Genomic DNA, 17,199 nt, shown 5'->3' on the forward strand with positions numbered 1-17,199 from the left:
TCAAAGAGATTGAATGAGACTCGTGAACAATAGTTTCACCAATAAACAATAGTTTCGGTTTACTAAATAAGTATGTTTTATCCAAAAAAACAAGTATCTACTTTTTTGTTCGAGAAAACAACTGATACCTTTTCATTCAATTTTTTTATACTGCTCATATTGCCTAATAAATTAAAAAACTAGAATTAAAGTTATTATATAAAATTTTAGTTTAATAGTAATTCTTAAGGCGGTCCTCAAACAGTTAATATTATTGCTTTAGTTAAATTGTTAATTATTCATCGGAGTATTTGCATAATATTAATGATTATCTGGAGACTGTATTAAGCCTTTATGTTATATGCTTTAAATTGTTTAAAGAGTAATATTATATAATAATTATTGTACAATATAATTGTATAAACAATAATATTGAGCAGCTAGAAGCCGTTTAAAATAATTTTATTTCAACTGGCAATATTAATACGTTATTTACATTTAAGGATCTACTAAAATCTACTTGAAAATCACGTTGCAATTTTTTTATTGCATTTCTTGTGCGTGCTAAATTACTCCCACATGTCTGTTCATTTTCGAGGAACAAAAGTTGACCTCGATGCAACAAAGCTATGCGTTTTGCTCTTACTTGTAGAAACTCGTAACACGGTCTCTTATGCACGCGATCATATCATCACGACAATCGCAATACTGCACCTTGACGATGCGGAGAACAGTTGTCGTGCTTGGGGAGGAAAAACGGGAACGATTTAACAAGCACTTGAGTGCCTTTGATCTGGTTTAATTAGCCGCGAGCCGCTGAACTACCAGCGGATTTATCGTCTCATACCGTCTGAGAAGAGCTGAAGTTTCCACGAAAAGGCGGTTGCCATAAAAAGAGCGGTCTTTTTGAGGTACTTTGGACGATACTCTGAATTCCGTAGAACAGACAGAAATGCTTCGCTTAATGATCTGCCTTGGAACGGCTGTTACTCATAAAGCGTCAGTCAGCTTAAACAAATTTTTCTCGAGTTCAATATTTCAAGAAAAAAAACGAAAAAACTGAAATATATCCATGAGATATTATTATATGAAAAAATAAATAATCTTTTACTGAATATCTAAATAAGTATATCTTCTAAAATTCTGCGCTTTATATCAATTTATATCAATATATAAAGTGAGTTTCCTAATTGATTTCCTAAGTAAGTGCAAAAAATTGAAAAGTATATTCCTCTGCTTATTTTAGAGAAACAAAATTTATAAATGTATGTCCTAAACAGTTTTATTTTCAAAGTACATATTATCTATACGTATGCCCTATATGTAAAAATGTTTTATCAGTATCGGAAAATGATTTTCCTGGAACGTGATATCACATATATATTCGCACAAACTTAATAAATAAAATATTTCTAAGAGTTTTCCAGATTTCTTTCACCTTTTTTTCAACTTTATCTAATACTAACTATCTAATACTAACTATCTAATACTTTGGAAATGAAACAATTTAGGACACGTGTTTATACTTTTTTTTCTAAATAAATCAAGGATCATTCCCTTTAATTTTTTTTACTTACTTAGAAATCATCCTACATACATATGGGATTTACCGTTATATTTTTTTCATGATTTTTTGTAGCCAATCTATATATTAGAAAGATATCGCAAAAAAAATTTCTCAAAAGCTGTGTACGTATACTATAATATAAATATTTTAAATATAAAATTATAATTTATTTATTTCATATTAATAAATATTAGAAGGTAATATTTGTAATAATCTTCTACGTGTGAAGTAAGTATCTGAGATTGTGACAAGTTATAAGTTTTTTAAATATATTAATTAGTTATAAATACAGAATAAAGGCAAACTTATAATATAACTGGATTGAGAGAGATTTTTTGTACAAAAATCAGTCGAAAATATAGAATAATATAGAATAAATATAGAATAGTTTTATCCGAGGCTTTGCTTTCGAAAAAAAGCCTCTATAAAAAATAACAAATATTTTGTAAAATATATTACGATTCCAAAAACGATCACTGAATTAATGATATAATTTCCAAGAGATAAAATCATCTTTTTTTTATACAGTACTACTTTTATTTTGGAAATACTTTAAATGTAATCTACCCCAAATATAACATTTAGGAAATATATTTTTTTCTAAATGAGACAAGAAACTTAATTAACAATAAAATTATCAAAAATAAACTTTAAACGTAAATATACAAACTTTCATAACCTAAGTTATAGCATCATCAGCACCATGTTGATAGTATCATCTTTAAACTAAAATTTTATATTTAGTTTTTACAAATCTATTCCAAAAATTTCTCTTTAATAATATGGATTTCTCTTTAATAATATTTCTATTTAATAATAAGAAAATATAATTACTTTTTATGTATTTGATATAAGCAACCCCAAAATTTGTTTTTCATTCAAATATAATACATTACTTATATTATTATATCATTATTATATAATATATTAGAATGTCACCTCACTGTCAAAATGAGTAATTCTATTTTTGTAATAGAAGATCTATTAAAATACAGTACAATATAGTAATCTTTGTCTCATTTTTCCATTTTGAAATCGGACCGCTCGGAGAATGAGAAACTCCCAGTTGAGCTCTTTAAGGAGTGGGGTGAAACGGAAACATATGATGTACAGTTGGGTCAGCAGAAATTTGAGTGATTAGTGCATGGCCGATCAGTGGACTACAGTTCATCGACGACGCTTGACCGTGACCGTGTCATCACCAATCGATTCTTCTTTTCATGTAATCAATTTGCCGGATGATAGAAAATTTTTAGCGATCGATCGAAAAAGGAATTGTTCACAGCAATAAGTGTGATTTGAAAATTGTGTTTTTTTTTGAAAGTTTAAAAAAATTACATAAATTAAAGATCATTTAAAAAATCGAAATACTATATAAAAATGATAATTTTATAGATTTAAAAATGGAAAATTGCTTAAATATAAAAATTAAGAATTTCTAGAAGAATCGAGAAAACACTAATGACTTAAAATATCATAGTCAATTAGTGGCGTGCACTATTAAAATTTCATTTATTTGGAAACGGACGCTCAATATCGAGACAGCCGCCGATACAAGCGCTATCATTGGCGCTTTGCGTCAATCGATTTTTTCATTATTATTATTCCTTATCGCTCGGCTTACATAGTGGCTGGCACTGATGGATTGCCCCGTCGACGAGACAGACATTTAGAACTCACGAGATCTTCGTAGAATAGACGCCAAGGACGTCGCAACATATTTCTGTAGCATTTAAAGCGAAGTGTCCATCTTCAAATGACCACAAAAAAGTTCAGAAGATTCAAATTCTAACTTTCGAGAGCAAGTGAAGTGATAAGATTCAAATTCTAACATTCGAGCAAGTGAAGTGATAAAGAAAAAGAGTCTTCATATCGTTTATAATTTATTTTCATCGAAACTTAACACATGAAGTTAACATCAAAACACTGTGATAACATAATTTACTCAACAAATAGATAACAGTGCAAAGGTTCTACTTGTTTTTAAGACGCCTAATATTGCAATATTTTTTTAGTATTTGGTGCAACAATATGTATGATATGATCAAATTATCGTAATACGAAAGAACGCGATATTGTAAGAAGTGTAAGTTATATACATCAACGTGAAGATTGTACGGATATCTGTTAGTACAAAAAATATTTCAACATGTCTTTCCTTAACGAGATGATAATGTTGGCATACACAGCCCAAATGATGTCTACCTTGCCTGAAAAAGGAGGGAATATTAGTATAGCTCAGAATACTACAACTTTGTCGCCGATGGAGGTGGAGAACAAATTTGATTTCGACGATCGTAAGTATATCAATTTCGAAAAATTTACTATAATCTTATTTTATTTTCAAAATAATTTCTCTGTAGTTTAAAATACTCCATGAAAAAATAAGAATATAAAAAGGAGAATATAAAACAATAATCTGTGTTTGCTGCTTCTTTGTGTTGAGTATCGAAAAAAGTTTGTGCGGATTTTTAGATAAAATTTTAAACACTTTGAATTTTTTGAAAAGTAACTTTATTTGTTACGTTTACATATTTTTTTCGTGGATTTGAGTTGAACTATATTGTAGTTTATCCTTCATTAATAAATAAAAAAAACAATCCAAATGTTGTTCATCCTCTAATGATTCATTGTTTCCTTAAATCGCTTAAGTCATTTTTGTACTGTCCTTTCGCTAACTTCTCCACATACACTATAAATGTGTTTTGTTGCATTTGCTGTATTTCTAATGGCGTTTTCATCCGACCCTGGATTTGTGCCAATCTCGGTCGACTAATGACGTTTCGTACTTTCCTATTGGTAAAATGTATAACGTCAACCAATAACAATGCATTTTCCAATCCAGGTTGGTGCAAACCCGGTCAGGCCGAAAACGCTATAAGTTTACTCATAAAACATAAATTTTTAACTTTTTGATATCTTTAATAATTTATCTAAATAGCTTATATAAAAATCTTATATAAAAGTCGAAGTATTATAACAATTGGTAATTATGCATCATGTAAAGATTAACTCTAATTGTATTCCCTCCAACATTTCTTTAATTGATATAGGTCCAGTGTGTACCTGACAAAACTTTAAATTAACCCTTAAAGAAATCCTAAAGCGAAGCTTGAATTCCGACGAAGTCAGCAGAGGTCGCTGTTTCAGCGCATTGACATGTCTTAAGAGCATAATAAAAGGAACAGGAAACAGAGAATTAGAATTTCAACCTATCAGAAATTGCGTATTCCACAATACATGATTTCTGATAAGTTACAATTCTTATTCTTCTCTGTTCTCTGTTCTCTATTCCTTTTATTGTGTGGAACTCCTTCTAATCTTATATACCACACCAATATCTCACGCAACCTATGATACACGCAGTCGCATGTTCATGTATTTTCGTATAACAAATTCGTCGCAATAAAGCGTCTAAGTCTAAATTCTAAGAATTCGACGTTATTTGTTCGTGCAAACTACGTGTTTGTGGATTACTATTTTGTATAAGTACAGATTACAAAATTTCTGTATCAAGCAACTGTTGTCATCACTTGACAGCTTGAGATATCATGTTACACTAAAAAAAATGATAAAAAATATATCAATTTTAAAATTTTTGGTCGTTCTCGGCATAAATTCCATCTCACAAACACGAATTAATGCATATACTTAATCCTGGAATAAAGGATTTTCGAATCTGTAAAAGAGAAAAAAAGTATACAAAATTATATGATTTAGTCGGTAATACAGACGACTTTAGGATATCTTTAAATATTGTCATGAAAAAATGTTACACTTCCAACGTTGTGGGTTTGCTGGATTCTTATTTCTCAAAGGTTAATAAAATGAAATTCATTAATTTTGGAAACATTTTTATTATATCTTTTTATTTGGTCCCTAGTTTATCTATATCTTTACAAGCGTTGAAAGATGATGATTTGATATCCAATAGATTCACAACATTAAGTTAATTAATGTATCTTTACATTAACATAATCGAACGATTTTTTTTATTTTGAAAGTTATAACGTGAGGAATAAGATTATGCAACTTAAATTTATAAGAAATAAGATTAATTTAAAATTATAAGGAATAAGATTATTTAACTTAAAATTAAATAAGTTTGTAAAAAACATTTGTTAAAACAATTTTTCACAATATTTGGCGTAATTGGAAATATATCCAGGTCCACGAATACTAATTAAAATGTTAAGAAAATCTCCGAACGGCAAAGATCGGAAAAAAATTATATAATAAAGTGAGAATTAGTGTACGGTCACGTGCAATCGTATATTGCCCTTATCATTAATCATTGATCTCCAATGCGGAGACAAAACATCATCGGGGTCTTCGAAGAACTGATAGAAGCGCGTGCGGAGATATGGACGCGCTGATAACCCCTGAAAAGTAATCCCATTAATGCTCTCTCTAATAGTCTCTCGAAACGTTGGTATGATACTATATTAATAAAGGACAGCGAATAAGGACAGTTAGATACGTATGTCAAAATATTTGCAAATGACACTGAGCCAAAACTTAATATACCGGGTGACCATTTTAATATCTCCAATAATTATTTTTTTGTTTTAGAAAAAAAATGTTTTAGACAAAAATAGAACGCGCGCGTGATTTCAAGGGGAATGTATATTGATCATAGGGCGGAATTCATAGATATTGCTCAAGATTCAAGACATCTTAAGGTATAGCTTGAGATGAATCAATCAGAGAGTCGCATTAATATCTTAAGACATTGCTTGAAATTGTCTTGAAATTAAGAACGAACTATGGATTCCGACCTTACCTAGTAAGAAATGATAATGGAATATCGATTTTATTATCATTTCTCATTGGGTATTCTTTTTTCATTTTAAGTGAATGCGTCAAAAAGATATGCAGGTCGCTTCTATTTTTTTAAATAGAATTATATGAATTTTTTATAATTTTGTATGATTCCTTTAATTATTTTGCATTAAATTAAAATATTACTAGAATTTTAATAAATTTAACCAAGAAAATTCTGAATGTTGGTTATTCAACTAGAATTCTAATAGATTTATCAAAAAATAATGTGGTAAGTTTAACCAAAAGTTTTGGACTGTTCATTTTCCACCAAAATTCTTGTTAATTTAATAAATCATTTTTCTTATAAAATGATACTAAAAGCAAGAATATCTTCTTAATACTTTTATGAATAGACTAATGAGATAAATCAATTAGTATCAAAAAAATCATATAGTTTCTTAAAAAAAAATGTAGGCAAAATAGATTTTTTATAAATAAACTGTGATTTATAAATAAACTGTGTTTATACTAATTAATTCACTTTATTATTTTGTTTATAAAATTATTAAAGTATGATTATCAAAAAATTAATAGTTTATGAAATATTTATGAGACATTTTATGTCAACATGTGTCAGAATAAAATGTCTAAATGTATCATTAGAAACAAAATTTTTTTTTGCAAAGCGTTAAAACATTTATTTTATGATTTTTGAAAGTTTTTACAAGCTTTCTTAATAAAATAAGTTTTCTTTTATGAATATATGGACCTTCATGATAAATAGATTTTTAATGTGTCTGTTCTGAGTCAAAATTAGGCTTAGATTTTTACACACCCTTTAAATCATTGTTGCATTTTCATTGTTGTTAAATACTAAAGAAGTAAAAACAACTTTTTATTAATTAGAATGGTATATGTGGCGATGTTATGAGCCGTTCGGATGCTTTTATATTGGACCACCCTGGTCTGGAGAGGATCGACCAGTGTCTACATTTCCCGCAAGACCGGACAGTATCGATCCTCATTACATCCTTTATACACGCGAACAGGCTGGAAAACCTTATGAATTGAAGATCGATGGAAATTCAACGATCCGGAAATCGCCCTTGAACAAGAAAAACAATTTGTATTTCATTATCCACGGATTTCTGGACAACGGTGACAAAACTTGGGTCTTAGTGAGTGCAATCTCTCACAATTTTTTTTATAAAAATCGATATTTTATAAATATCTTTCAAAAAAGAATAATTTTGTAGTTAAGGTTCGTAAATAGTCATCACAACTATGTTCAATCGTGACAAAAATTATTTCTCGCTTCTGACTTCATGATTTAATATGACTGTGATAATTATTCAGCCTTAAGATGTATTTGAAATTTACATAGAAATATTAACCAAGGCATAATGTTTTCTGATTATTATATTCAGCCTTGACTATATTTAATACTTTTTTATTTATTTGTGCTTCATATATTCTCTCATTCATATTTTATTCTATAAAATCCACTTTACAGGATTTATTATTCATACAGAACTCTATTAATCATTTATAAAATATATATTATGATTATACTACTATCAAATTCTTCACTCATGTAAACATTTTGACAGAGAGTAATGAAGGAGTTGTTGTTGCGGGAGGATTGCAACGTCGTGATCGTTAATTGGCTTGCCGGTGCTGGACCACCCTACACACAAGCGGTGGCGAACACACGGCTAGTGGGTGCTATGACAGCTCGTATAGCAGCACTACTAATTGAGATCACGGAATTACTACCTTCGAAAATGCATTGCATTGGTCACAGTCTAGGCGCTCACACTTGCGGTTACGTCGGATTCCACTTACGCGTTCGATACAACTATACACTAGCTAGAATTACAGGTAAAGTTAAATGAACAACTACTTGACATAAATTTTTTATATGTATTATAAAATGTATAGCGTTTTCTTATTTTAAAAGTAACACAACTCAGGAAACGTGATTTTCATCTTATTACCATAAATTAGTTATATAGTCAACAATTTTCCTAATGAGTTATGTCTAATTAAAAATTTTGAACAAATCAATTTTTCAAAAATTACTGCACTAGTTTAATCTCTAACACATGCACACACATACTTTGTGTATTTTTTTTAAATATCAAAATCTTTAATCGAAAGGTTTTTGTATTCAATATATACTTTTTATTTTGTGAACTAAAAAAATATCTGTTTTTAAATGAAAATCGGCATCTTAACATTGAACAATCGCCATTTGGGAATCCAATTTGTCGAAATATTAATCGATTAAAAACTAGATAAACTCAATTTTTTTGAATTTTTGATTTTTAATAATCTGGTTCCGAGCAGCACTATTCACCGCAAAACACTTTTTAAAAAACAGTTTCCCGAAAATTTCTTGTAACTTTGTTATATAATATAGAATTATAGATAAATATATATTTTTGTATAAAAAAATATGAAGACTGTCAAGAAAGTTCTTTCGAATACAAAACCTTTCAAAATTATACATATATCTTTCCAAAAAGAAATTCACGAAAATTCGTCTTTTTTTTTACTTTGTGACTAGACGTAGCTCTTAAGTTGAAAAATATTTTTCTTCTTTTCTGAAGAACTTAATTTTTTTCAAATTATTATTTTTAAATTAATAAGAGAGCGATATATTACTCATGCAACCATACCGTGATATATTATCTATTTCCGAAGCGCAATATAGCACAATAATTAACAAACAAGTTTTTATACAATGTGGATAAATAAGCAAGAATGTAAAATGATTAGTTGAATACATAGTTCTCCGAAGATTACGCGATAAGAAAACCAGATTTCTTTATAAGAAACGATTACAAGAAGGGAGTGTAAAACCTTCTTTATGTAAGATTGAAGAAGTGATTGCAAAAGGAAAACGCAAAAGGAGAAAGGAAAACGGAGTAAAGTCATACGTGAAAGAATGGTATAAAGGTATAAAGTTCAAGTTGTTACGGTGCTTTTTTCCTCTTCCTCATTTTTCTACTTGAAATCGGTCATTGTCAAGTGGGTCGCTTGTCCCCTCCCACAGTCACAAACAGCTCGGAGCATTACGAAGATAGCCGATTGAATCGTAGATGATCAGGATAGTAGTCGCCGCAGAAACGTCTTGCTCAAAAAGATTCATTCAACGTCATTCTTAAAGCGTTATTAACCATAAGAATTGGGATAAAATTATTTTAAACAAAATTATTAATAACAAAAGTCAGATATTTTCTTGAACAGTAAACATAGTAGAAACATTTTAAACTAGTTAAAATCGATTTTTATTATAAATTGTCATTGTGAATTTTTAATATTTTCGGATGTTAATTTAACGTGATTACGTTAATATTTTGTATTAAATTATTATTTAATATTTTTTAATTAAAATATTATGCTTTTAAAATAACACAATTTTTGAGTAAGTGAACAAGAAACAAAAATAATGTAGTTTTAATTTCTGAGATAAATAAATAAAAAATATATGTATTAATTTAATATATTATAAATATGAATTTTACTAAAGAAATGTTTTACAATTTATTTTTAAGTTATGTTAAAGCGTAAAATTTTTGTATTATGTTTAACTTTTACATATTTATATTATTTTCTAACATATTCATCTTGTGTTAAATTAACACAAAAATTTTAAATTTAATTTTTCAACTCTGTAACTTCATTATTCTTACACACTGGAAAAAGAGTAAGTATTCATTAATTAAAATTCTGGTAAATTCAAAAAAAACAAAATAGACATATATATTTATATTTATCAAACATTCTAATTAAAATAATTAAAAATTCAATTCAGATGAAACCGAATTCTAGTTGATATAAATTCGTTGATCAAAATTCGTATAGTTGATCTGATTATTCACCGTAGACATGTATTTTAATGTCTAAAACTTACCATCGGAATCTTCAACTTTCCACTTCACGAACTTATAATTTAAATGATTAGTGAAATTTTTTCAAACATAATGAGCTAAGATTCAACGATTCTTCTCGCTACAACAAGCAAATATGAAACAATCGTCGTTATAGTGAATGTAACTGTAAAATTACGTTACTTTCATTGTATTTTCCTGTGCCATCGAGGAATTTATATAATGTGCGATATCGTAAGACATCGAATAAATAAGTATCATTTGAGAATGATGACGTTTGTAATTCGCTGTATTGCATGTGAAAATTAAAAATCATATAACATCAAAAGAAAAAAAAATCATTGTGTGAGGATACACAGAAAAAAAAAGTAATAACTACCAAATGTATTTTGTTTAGCAATGTATAGTAAACATTTCTAAACGTAATAGTCGTAACCAATCATTTGATAATCATTAGAAAAGTAAACTAAACGTTTAGTTGGTCATATTAATATTCAATTGACATTATTTCGCCAAGTTTTGATATAACTCATCTAGGCTTAATTATATTAATATTATTATACACATACTTTTTTTTATGATATTCTTCTGTTTTGTAAATCGTACCGTTATTATGCAATTTGCAAGATCAACGATAAATCGATTAGACACGTACGAAAGCGAGTTTGTACATATAAAAGACCAGCGAAATTTCTCTCTCCCCCACCGGTATCGATGAGATCGAACGCACCCGATCGGAGGTGGATGGGTTTAGTCGTTACGTAAGCTATCGATCCCATCGGGAACTACCAGGATAACAGAAGAAGATGCAAAGTATGTTAACAAGGGTGGCGGCGGGGCCTATATCGTCAATGGCTGCGACCCGCAGAATTTACCGAGGGTAGGCGAATCGACGCTCTCTCTTCGGCGCGACCACGAGGCAGGACATCCCTTAACGAGGGGGATGTCTTAGTTCCACGAGGATGGCCGACGAGACAAGACATGCGTCGAAGATGCGAAAGGAAAACATCATTCCTGGACCCGTCCAGAGACTGCATTCCAAAGACCGAGTCCGAGATTGCGGTAAACAACCAGAATAAGAGAGCACGTTGTCCCAAGAAGTGGCAGGATAGCAGGAGAATAGGCCTCGTTCCCGAATAAGGACGAGAAAGATAATGGGATATCATCAATTATAGGCGTGAAAGAGTGTTCAGATTCTGAGGAAAATTATCGAAGCGAAATGCAAATCTGAAATTTCGCAATAAATTCTTCGTAGAGATTTAAGATTTTAAGATAGTAGCAAATCAAGTCGATGATCTAATTTAATTTAGGGGATTATTATTATTTCAGTTTGATCATGTTGCAAATTCGAAAGAATGTGAGATAAAGAGAATATAACTTTTTTCGCCATCATTTGGGAATTGTTTTATTTCTACATTTGTTTATACATATTTATTTTTCTTCATGGAGACCAAAAATCATCATAATAATGACATTATACTCAAGAAAAAATTGATATATTATCTGTGTGTGAAATAAAGTTAATAAAATCTTTATTACACCATTACGAAATTGCAGTCAATTATTATCAATTCAAGCATTTAAAAACTAATTTAGAGAATTGGCTCAACAACTGTCTGAATTAGTTAAATGATTGAAGCATAACTGGCAACGATGTAAATAAAAATTTTATTCTTTTTCCAATATATCTATCAATTTATCTTTGAGTGTAATATCAATATTATGATAATTTTCGGTTTCTGTGAAGAAAATAGAAATATAAAACGATCTCTGTACAGTCGAAAAAGTGAAAGTTGAAACTTTCTTTTATTTAAAATACATATAGATGTATCATTTCAACATCTGGCTTTGACTGTAAGCTTCTCTTCTGTTGGTATATTCATATTGCTATCCTGTTTTGGCTTAATATTGAAATGTAAATCTTTCGCCATCAATTCATCGTTGTAATAAATCTTTTCTACGCAAAATATTCCGAGTTTCCTGCATGCCATTTGTAAATATTGTCCAGGAAAACAAAAATTATGTTATGCGTCATGATGCAAGAACGTTTACGAAGGTAAATCATCATAACGATAATTTATCTTAGTAAAGACACTTAACGTTTTGTTTCTACAAATCGCAAAATAACTTTCATTTTTGCGCAATATAGTACAGTATTACGATAAAACTTTCAGTAATCCTTATGTGACAGGAGCTGAATCATGCTTTATAAGTCGAGCAAAATGAACATTCATTAAGATCATAGAACGATATATCTACATTAAGAAATAAATGCTATAGTTCGCATCTTCAAAACTTAATTTCATCGACATATATGAAAATATTAATTCATAATTCTTATTAGAATGTAAATATTGTTGAGATACTACTATTAAAGTACATATAATAATTTTCAGCATTTCTTGAATTCATTAAAAATAGTAAAAAATAATTAAAAATAATCATTAAAGAACTTCTTCAGTTATTATAAGTTGTAAAGTTTATGTATCTATATTATTTACATTATTTATATGTATATATATCTATATTATATACATATAAATATATATTATAAGTAGATAATTATATATTACAATTATAAATATTTAATATAATAATATATATTATAATTTATTGTATTTATATATTTTTATAATTATAATAATTATTAAAAAATGTTATATATATTCGATGTATGCATATATATTTTCATACACATATACAATATGTGTGTATATTCAAAATTTAGATCACACATAAGCGAAAGAAAAAAATACGATAAATTTCTGTAAAAATCCTAAAAGAATTAATAATTTTTTGTCAGCTAACGCCCAATTTCAATGCAGAATTCGTTCTCTTTACTACAAATTTATTCCACTGACGACGCATCATATTTACGTGATCCCTGCCAAACTCGTGCGCCGATTTCGGTTGACGAAATAGCTATTTACGCTAACACTTGTTACCTTACAATTTCTCTCCTCAAGGTCTTGATCCGGCGGAACCGCACTTTAGCAATACACATACAATGGTCCGGCTTGATCCAACGGACGCAAACTTCGTGACAGCCATTCATACCGATTGTGATCTCTTTATTAGCGGTGGCCTAGGCATTAGCCAACCCGTTGGTCACATTGATTTCTATCCGAATAGCGGTCGCAATCAGCCTGGCTGTAATGAGGGTGTGTTGAATTCCATTACTTTGGAACGCGGCAGTTTCATTCGTGGTAAGTTTCTGATTCATTTAATCACAATCGAAATACACTTTTATTATATATTAAAATAATATTATTATATATTAAAATAAAAGAATATAAAAATATTAATAATACATAATACTTCATACTTTTAATGATTATCAAGGTTCTCTTTGATTTTTAGACATCTGAAATAAATAATATTTATGTAGAATTTTAATAATTATGTTGTTATAGCAGTTTTAATAATTTTAATTATTAAAACTGCTATAATTATCATTTAAAGTCAATTGTATACATAGCAGAATCATAATACTTTGTGAAATTATTTACTAAATCTGATATTAATTCATACCTTTTCTACCAAGTTTTTTCTTTCTGACAATTTCGAAATCAAATACATATTTTCTTCTTAACTTGATTTATAAGACACTCGAATACTATTTACCGAAAATATTATTTTATAATTTCCTTATTTCTTTGAAGTTCTAAATAAAATTTTATATATATATATATTATATATGTGTGTGTGCTTTAATAATTGAACTTTTAGATAATATAAAAGAAATCGATTTTTTTATTTAATCATTATATTTTTATTTAATCGTTGTATCGTCCTTTAAGAGAAAAGAATATTCGATTTATATATTTGCTAAAAATTATATATCCAAATTCAAACCTGAAACACTTCTTTTTTCAGGTATTAAGAGATTTCTAGGATGCAATCATATTCGTAGCTACGAGTACTTCATTGAAAGCATAAATACACCGTGCCCATTCTTAGCCGTGCCGTGCAGTTCGTGGGAGAAATTTCATGAGGGCAATTGTTTCGACTGCGTAAATCAATATTGTCCTAGATTCGGACTGGACGCTCAGCCTGGAAATTACCACGCATCTGTGTATTTGATGACCGGATCGGATAAACCATTCTGTAGTTAGTAACAATTCATTTATACCCTTTTATCGACTTCTATCTATGTGAAATTTTATATCTTCCATCAGTAAAATATATCTTGATTCTTTTCCGTGATTCTCTTTCGTGCCGTTTTCCCGATTTTGTAATTCTCTTTCGTACTATGATCACGATTTTTTAGTTTTCTTCCATGCTGCATCCAAAACTGAAGTGGATATAACATGGAAAAGAACTAAAAAATAACACTTACTCATGGATTCACGAAAGAATAAAAAAATTGTGGACATAGCATTTGGTTTGAGCTTCAGTTAGTGTATCCGATGAATGCACCTAATATTCGAATAAATGAATAAAAAATGAATGAAAATACTCATTCGAATACATTTCTTTTTTATTCGTTAAGAAACAATAAATATTTGTTCATTCCATTTGAATGAATATTTTTTTAATATGAATACAAATATTTTCATTTCGGATTCACTTTTACTCTGTATTATCTGCACATAGCTTGCAAGCCTGCAAGAGAAAACAGAAATCTATAAAAACAATGGCTACGATTAGTCCGCGACTATGATGAGCATCCTTGTTTAACCTATAGATTAAATAAAGACATTTCTATTGAGAATAAATAATATATCTCGGAATTTAATGTCCACAGATCATAATCAATGTCGCTCCCAAGAAATCCTATAAAATATTTATAACATTACTGTCATATAATCGGAATTATATGGAAATATGTATGACGCTCTATCAAATAGATAGATTTATAAATAAAAAATGCATATCTTTTTAATATATTTTTCAAAATTTCTAAATTTCCTTTATAAAATTTTTATATTACAATGACAAAAATAAATAAAATTCATTTTTTTACTTAAAGTCATCAAAGTATCGATTATAGTTAAGAAGTAACGATTACTTATTAGAACTTTCTTTTTCAGTTTATATTTTGTTTGATTGAATATGAATATTCGTTATAAGTATTCATTTTTTTGTGAATAAATATTTTTTGAAAATTCAAATTTTGAATGAATATATGATTACATTTATTTATGTGAAAATTTTGAAAAAATACAATTTGGAGCTCAATTACACATTTTTGTATTTATCGGGCATACTAATTTTAATGTAGATTTTTACATTGTGTTAGATCAATATTTACCGTTAAGATAAAATTATCTAATATAAATGATTCTCTAGATAATTATCTAATTAAATTAGATATTTTTATCTATTATTATCTAATATAAATATTTGAAATTGTTTAGCTTCTTTTAATCTACATTATTAAAATGTGTATTATCTTCATCTTTATTTTAGATAAAATAAATATTAGCAAATCATCTTTATCTTATGTAAAATATGTTTATATGTAATTTATTTTTTTATCTAGATAATTTTAATTATTTAAGCGCAACTCTATTCCAGACTGTTCTAAACTGCAAAAATCTGAAAAAATTTTTGCATACCTGTGAAAGCATTAACAACAAATTTTTACTAGTAGAAGTTGAATTTATTTTTGTCTTATTTTTGCAGATGTATAGGACTCTGCATTATTCATATACAAAAACGAAATGCGTATTATAAATAATATTTTTCAATATTGATTAGATCCAAAATAGCAACTTTCAAATGATGCTTACAGCAAAATCTGTCCATTTTTTATGATTGTCTCGAAACTTTCAATCAACATTTTATAAGTTACAAAATATATATTACAGTCAATTTGATTAATTGATTTTTCCATATGGTTAGTGCTTTATATATCTACCAAAATTTAAATCAAAATATCGACTATGCCTTCCAAAGCTGATAGAAAAGTATTAATTGTAAAACTGAAATTAAACGCGAGTCACACAAATCTTTTGTCTTTATAAATGAACTGAAATTAAAATTCATATAATTGGAATACCGTTCCTTCAAATTACAGAAGCTCACTATAAGCTGATGATAAATATCTCAAAGACGAACGAAAGTTTGTTACACGGCGGAGAGATCGGATTATTCGTTGTACGCGTAATCGGCGTAAACGGTAAAAAGACCGAAGAGATGCAGCTGAGTCCAACCTCGAAGTATTACGAGCCTGGTAGCACGCATACCATCGTATTACCCGGCGATGTTGTCGGAAAGCCGCACTCAGTGGAAATTACCTGGAAATATGAGACCCGAGTCTGGAACCCACTGACATGGAGACTGTTCCAGACGCCACGGGTTTACATCGATATGCTGACTGTAAAAAACTTGGAGACTGATCATGGGTGAGAAATTCCGCTTACCTCGCGGCTTGCTCGAAGAAGTAATATCTAGTGAAAAAGATCGGAATCATATGCCACAAGAATTTTTGAACACACGACATTTCGAATGCAAGGATTAAGGATATATTACACATATTTTTTTTAATAAAATGAAAGAATTAAGAAAAAACTATAAATTTTTCTTTATTATATTTCCAAAGTGATTGCGAGGTGCAATCACTTTGGTTTAATATGCAAAGAATGATTGTTTGCAATATTTGATATTTTTTGTAAAAAAAATTTAACGTTATCTTGAAATTATAATTCAGAAATCATAAATGTATTATTTATCATCTATAGAATGCATTTTTTTAATTTCGATAATTTACTGTTTATCTATATTATAAAGAATTTAAATACAGTTTTTCTAATATAGTAAAGTTTCTGCCTATGACAATGAAGTCATATACATATAATTTCTAGTTTATAGTTACGCATACATAGTGTAATTTATCATAATAAATTCTGTTATGCACATAAAAACATACACACATATGTATACACACACACACACGCATACACACACGCACACGCACACGCCCACACACAACACACACACACACACACACACACACACACACACACACACACACACACACACACACAC

General features: G+C 28.8%; 1 protein-coding gene across 1 annotated transcript; it reads left to right on the plus strand.

Moving 5' to 3' along the window:
• The first annotated feature begins 3,695 nt into the window (after nucleotides 1-3,695).
• LOC105620148 (pancreatic lipase-related protein 2-like) lies at nucleotides 3,696-16,560 on the plus strand. The gene is made up of 6 exons (XM_012201655.1): nucleotides 3,696-3,843; nucleotides 7,217-7,488; nucleotides 7,921-8,191; nucleotides 13,173-13,412; nucleotides 14,083-14,316; nucleotides 16,229-16,560. Exons 1-6 carry the CDS (start codon nucleotides 3,696-3,698, stop codon nucleotides 16,558-16,560), a joined length of 1,497 nt encoding a protein of 498 aa, XP_012057045.1.
• The last annotated feature ends 639 nt before the right edge of the window (nucleotides 16,561-17,199 follow it).

The sequence above is a fragment of the Atta cephalotes genome, assembly GCF_000143395.1.
Source record: "Atta cephalotes unplaced genomic scaffold scaffold00024, whole genome shotgun sequence".
NCBI lineage: Eukaryota > Metazoa > Arthropoda > Insecta > Hymenoptera > Formicidae > Atta > Atta cephalotes.

Bases quoted from the DNA above. Each gene is read 5' to 3' on its own strand.
- LOC105620148 (XM_012201655.1), top strand. From the start codon at position 3,696: ATGTCTTTCCTTAACGAGATGATAATGTTGGCATACACAGCCCAAATG. The intron at 3,844-7,216 runs GTAAGTATATCA...TTTATTAATTAG, and splicing joins CAAATTTGATTTCGACGATC to AATGGTATATGTGGCGATGT. The intron at 14,317-16,228 runs GTTAGTAACAAT...TTCAAATTACAG, and splicing joins ATCGGATAAACCATTCTGTA to AAGCTCACTATAAGCTGATG.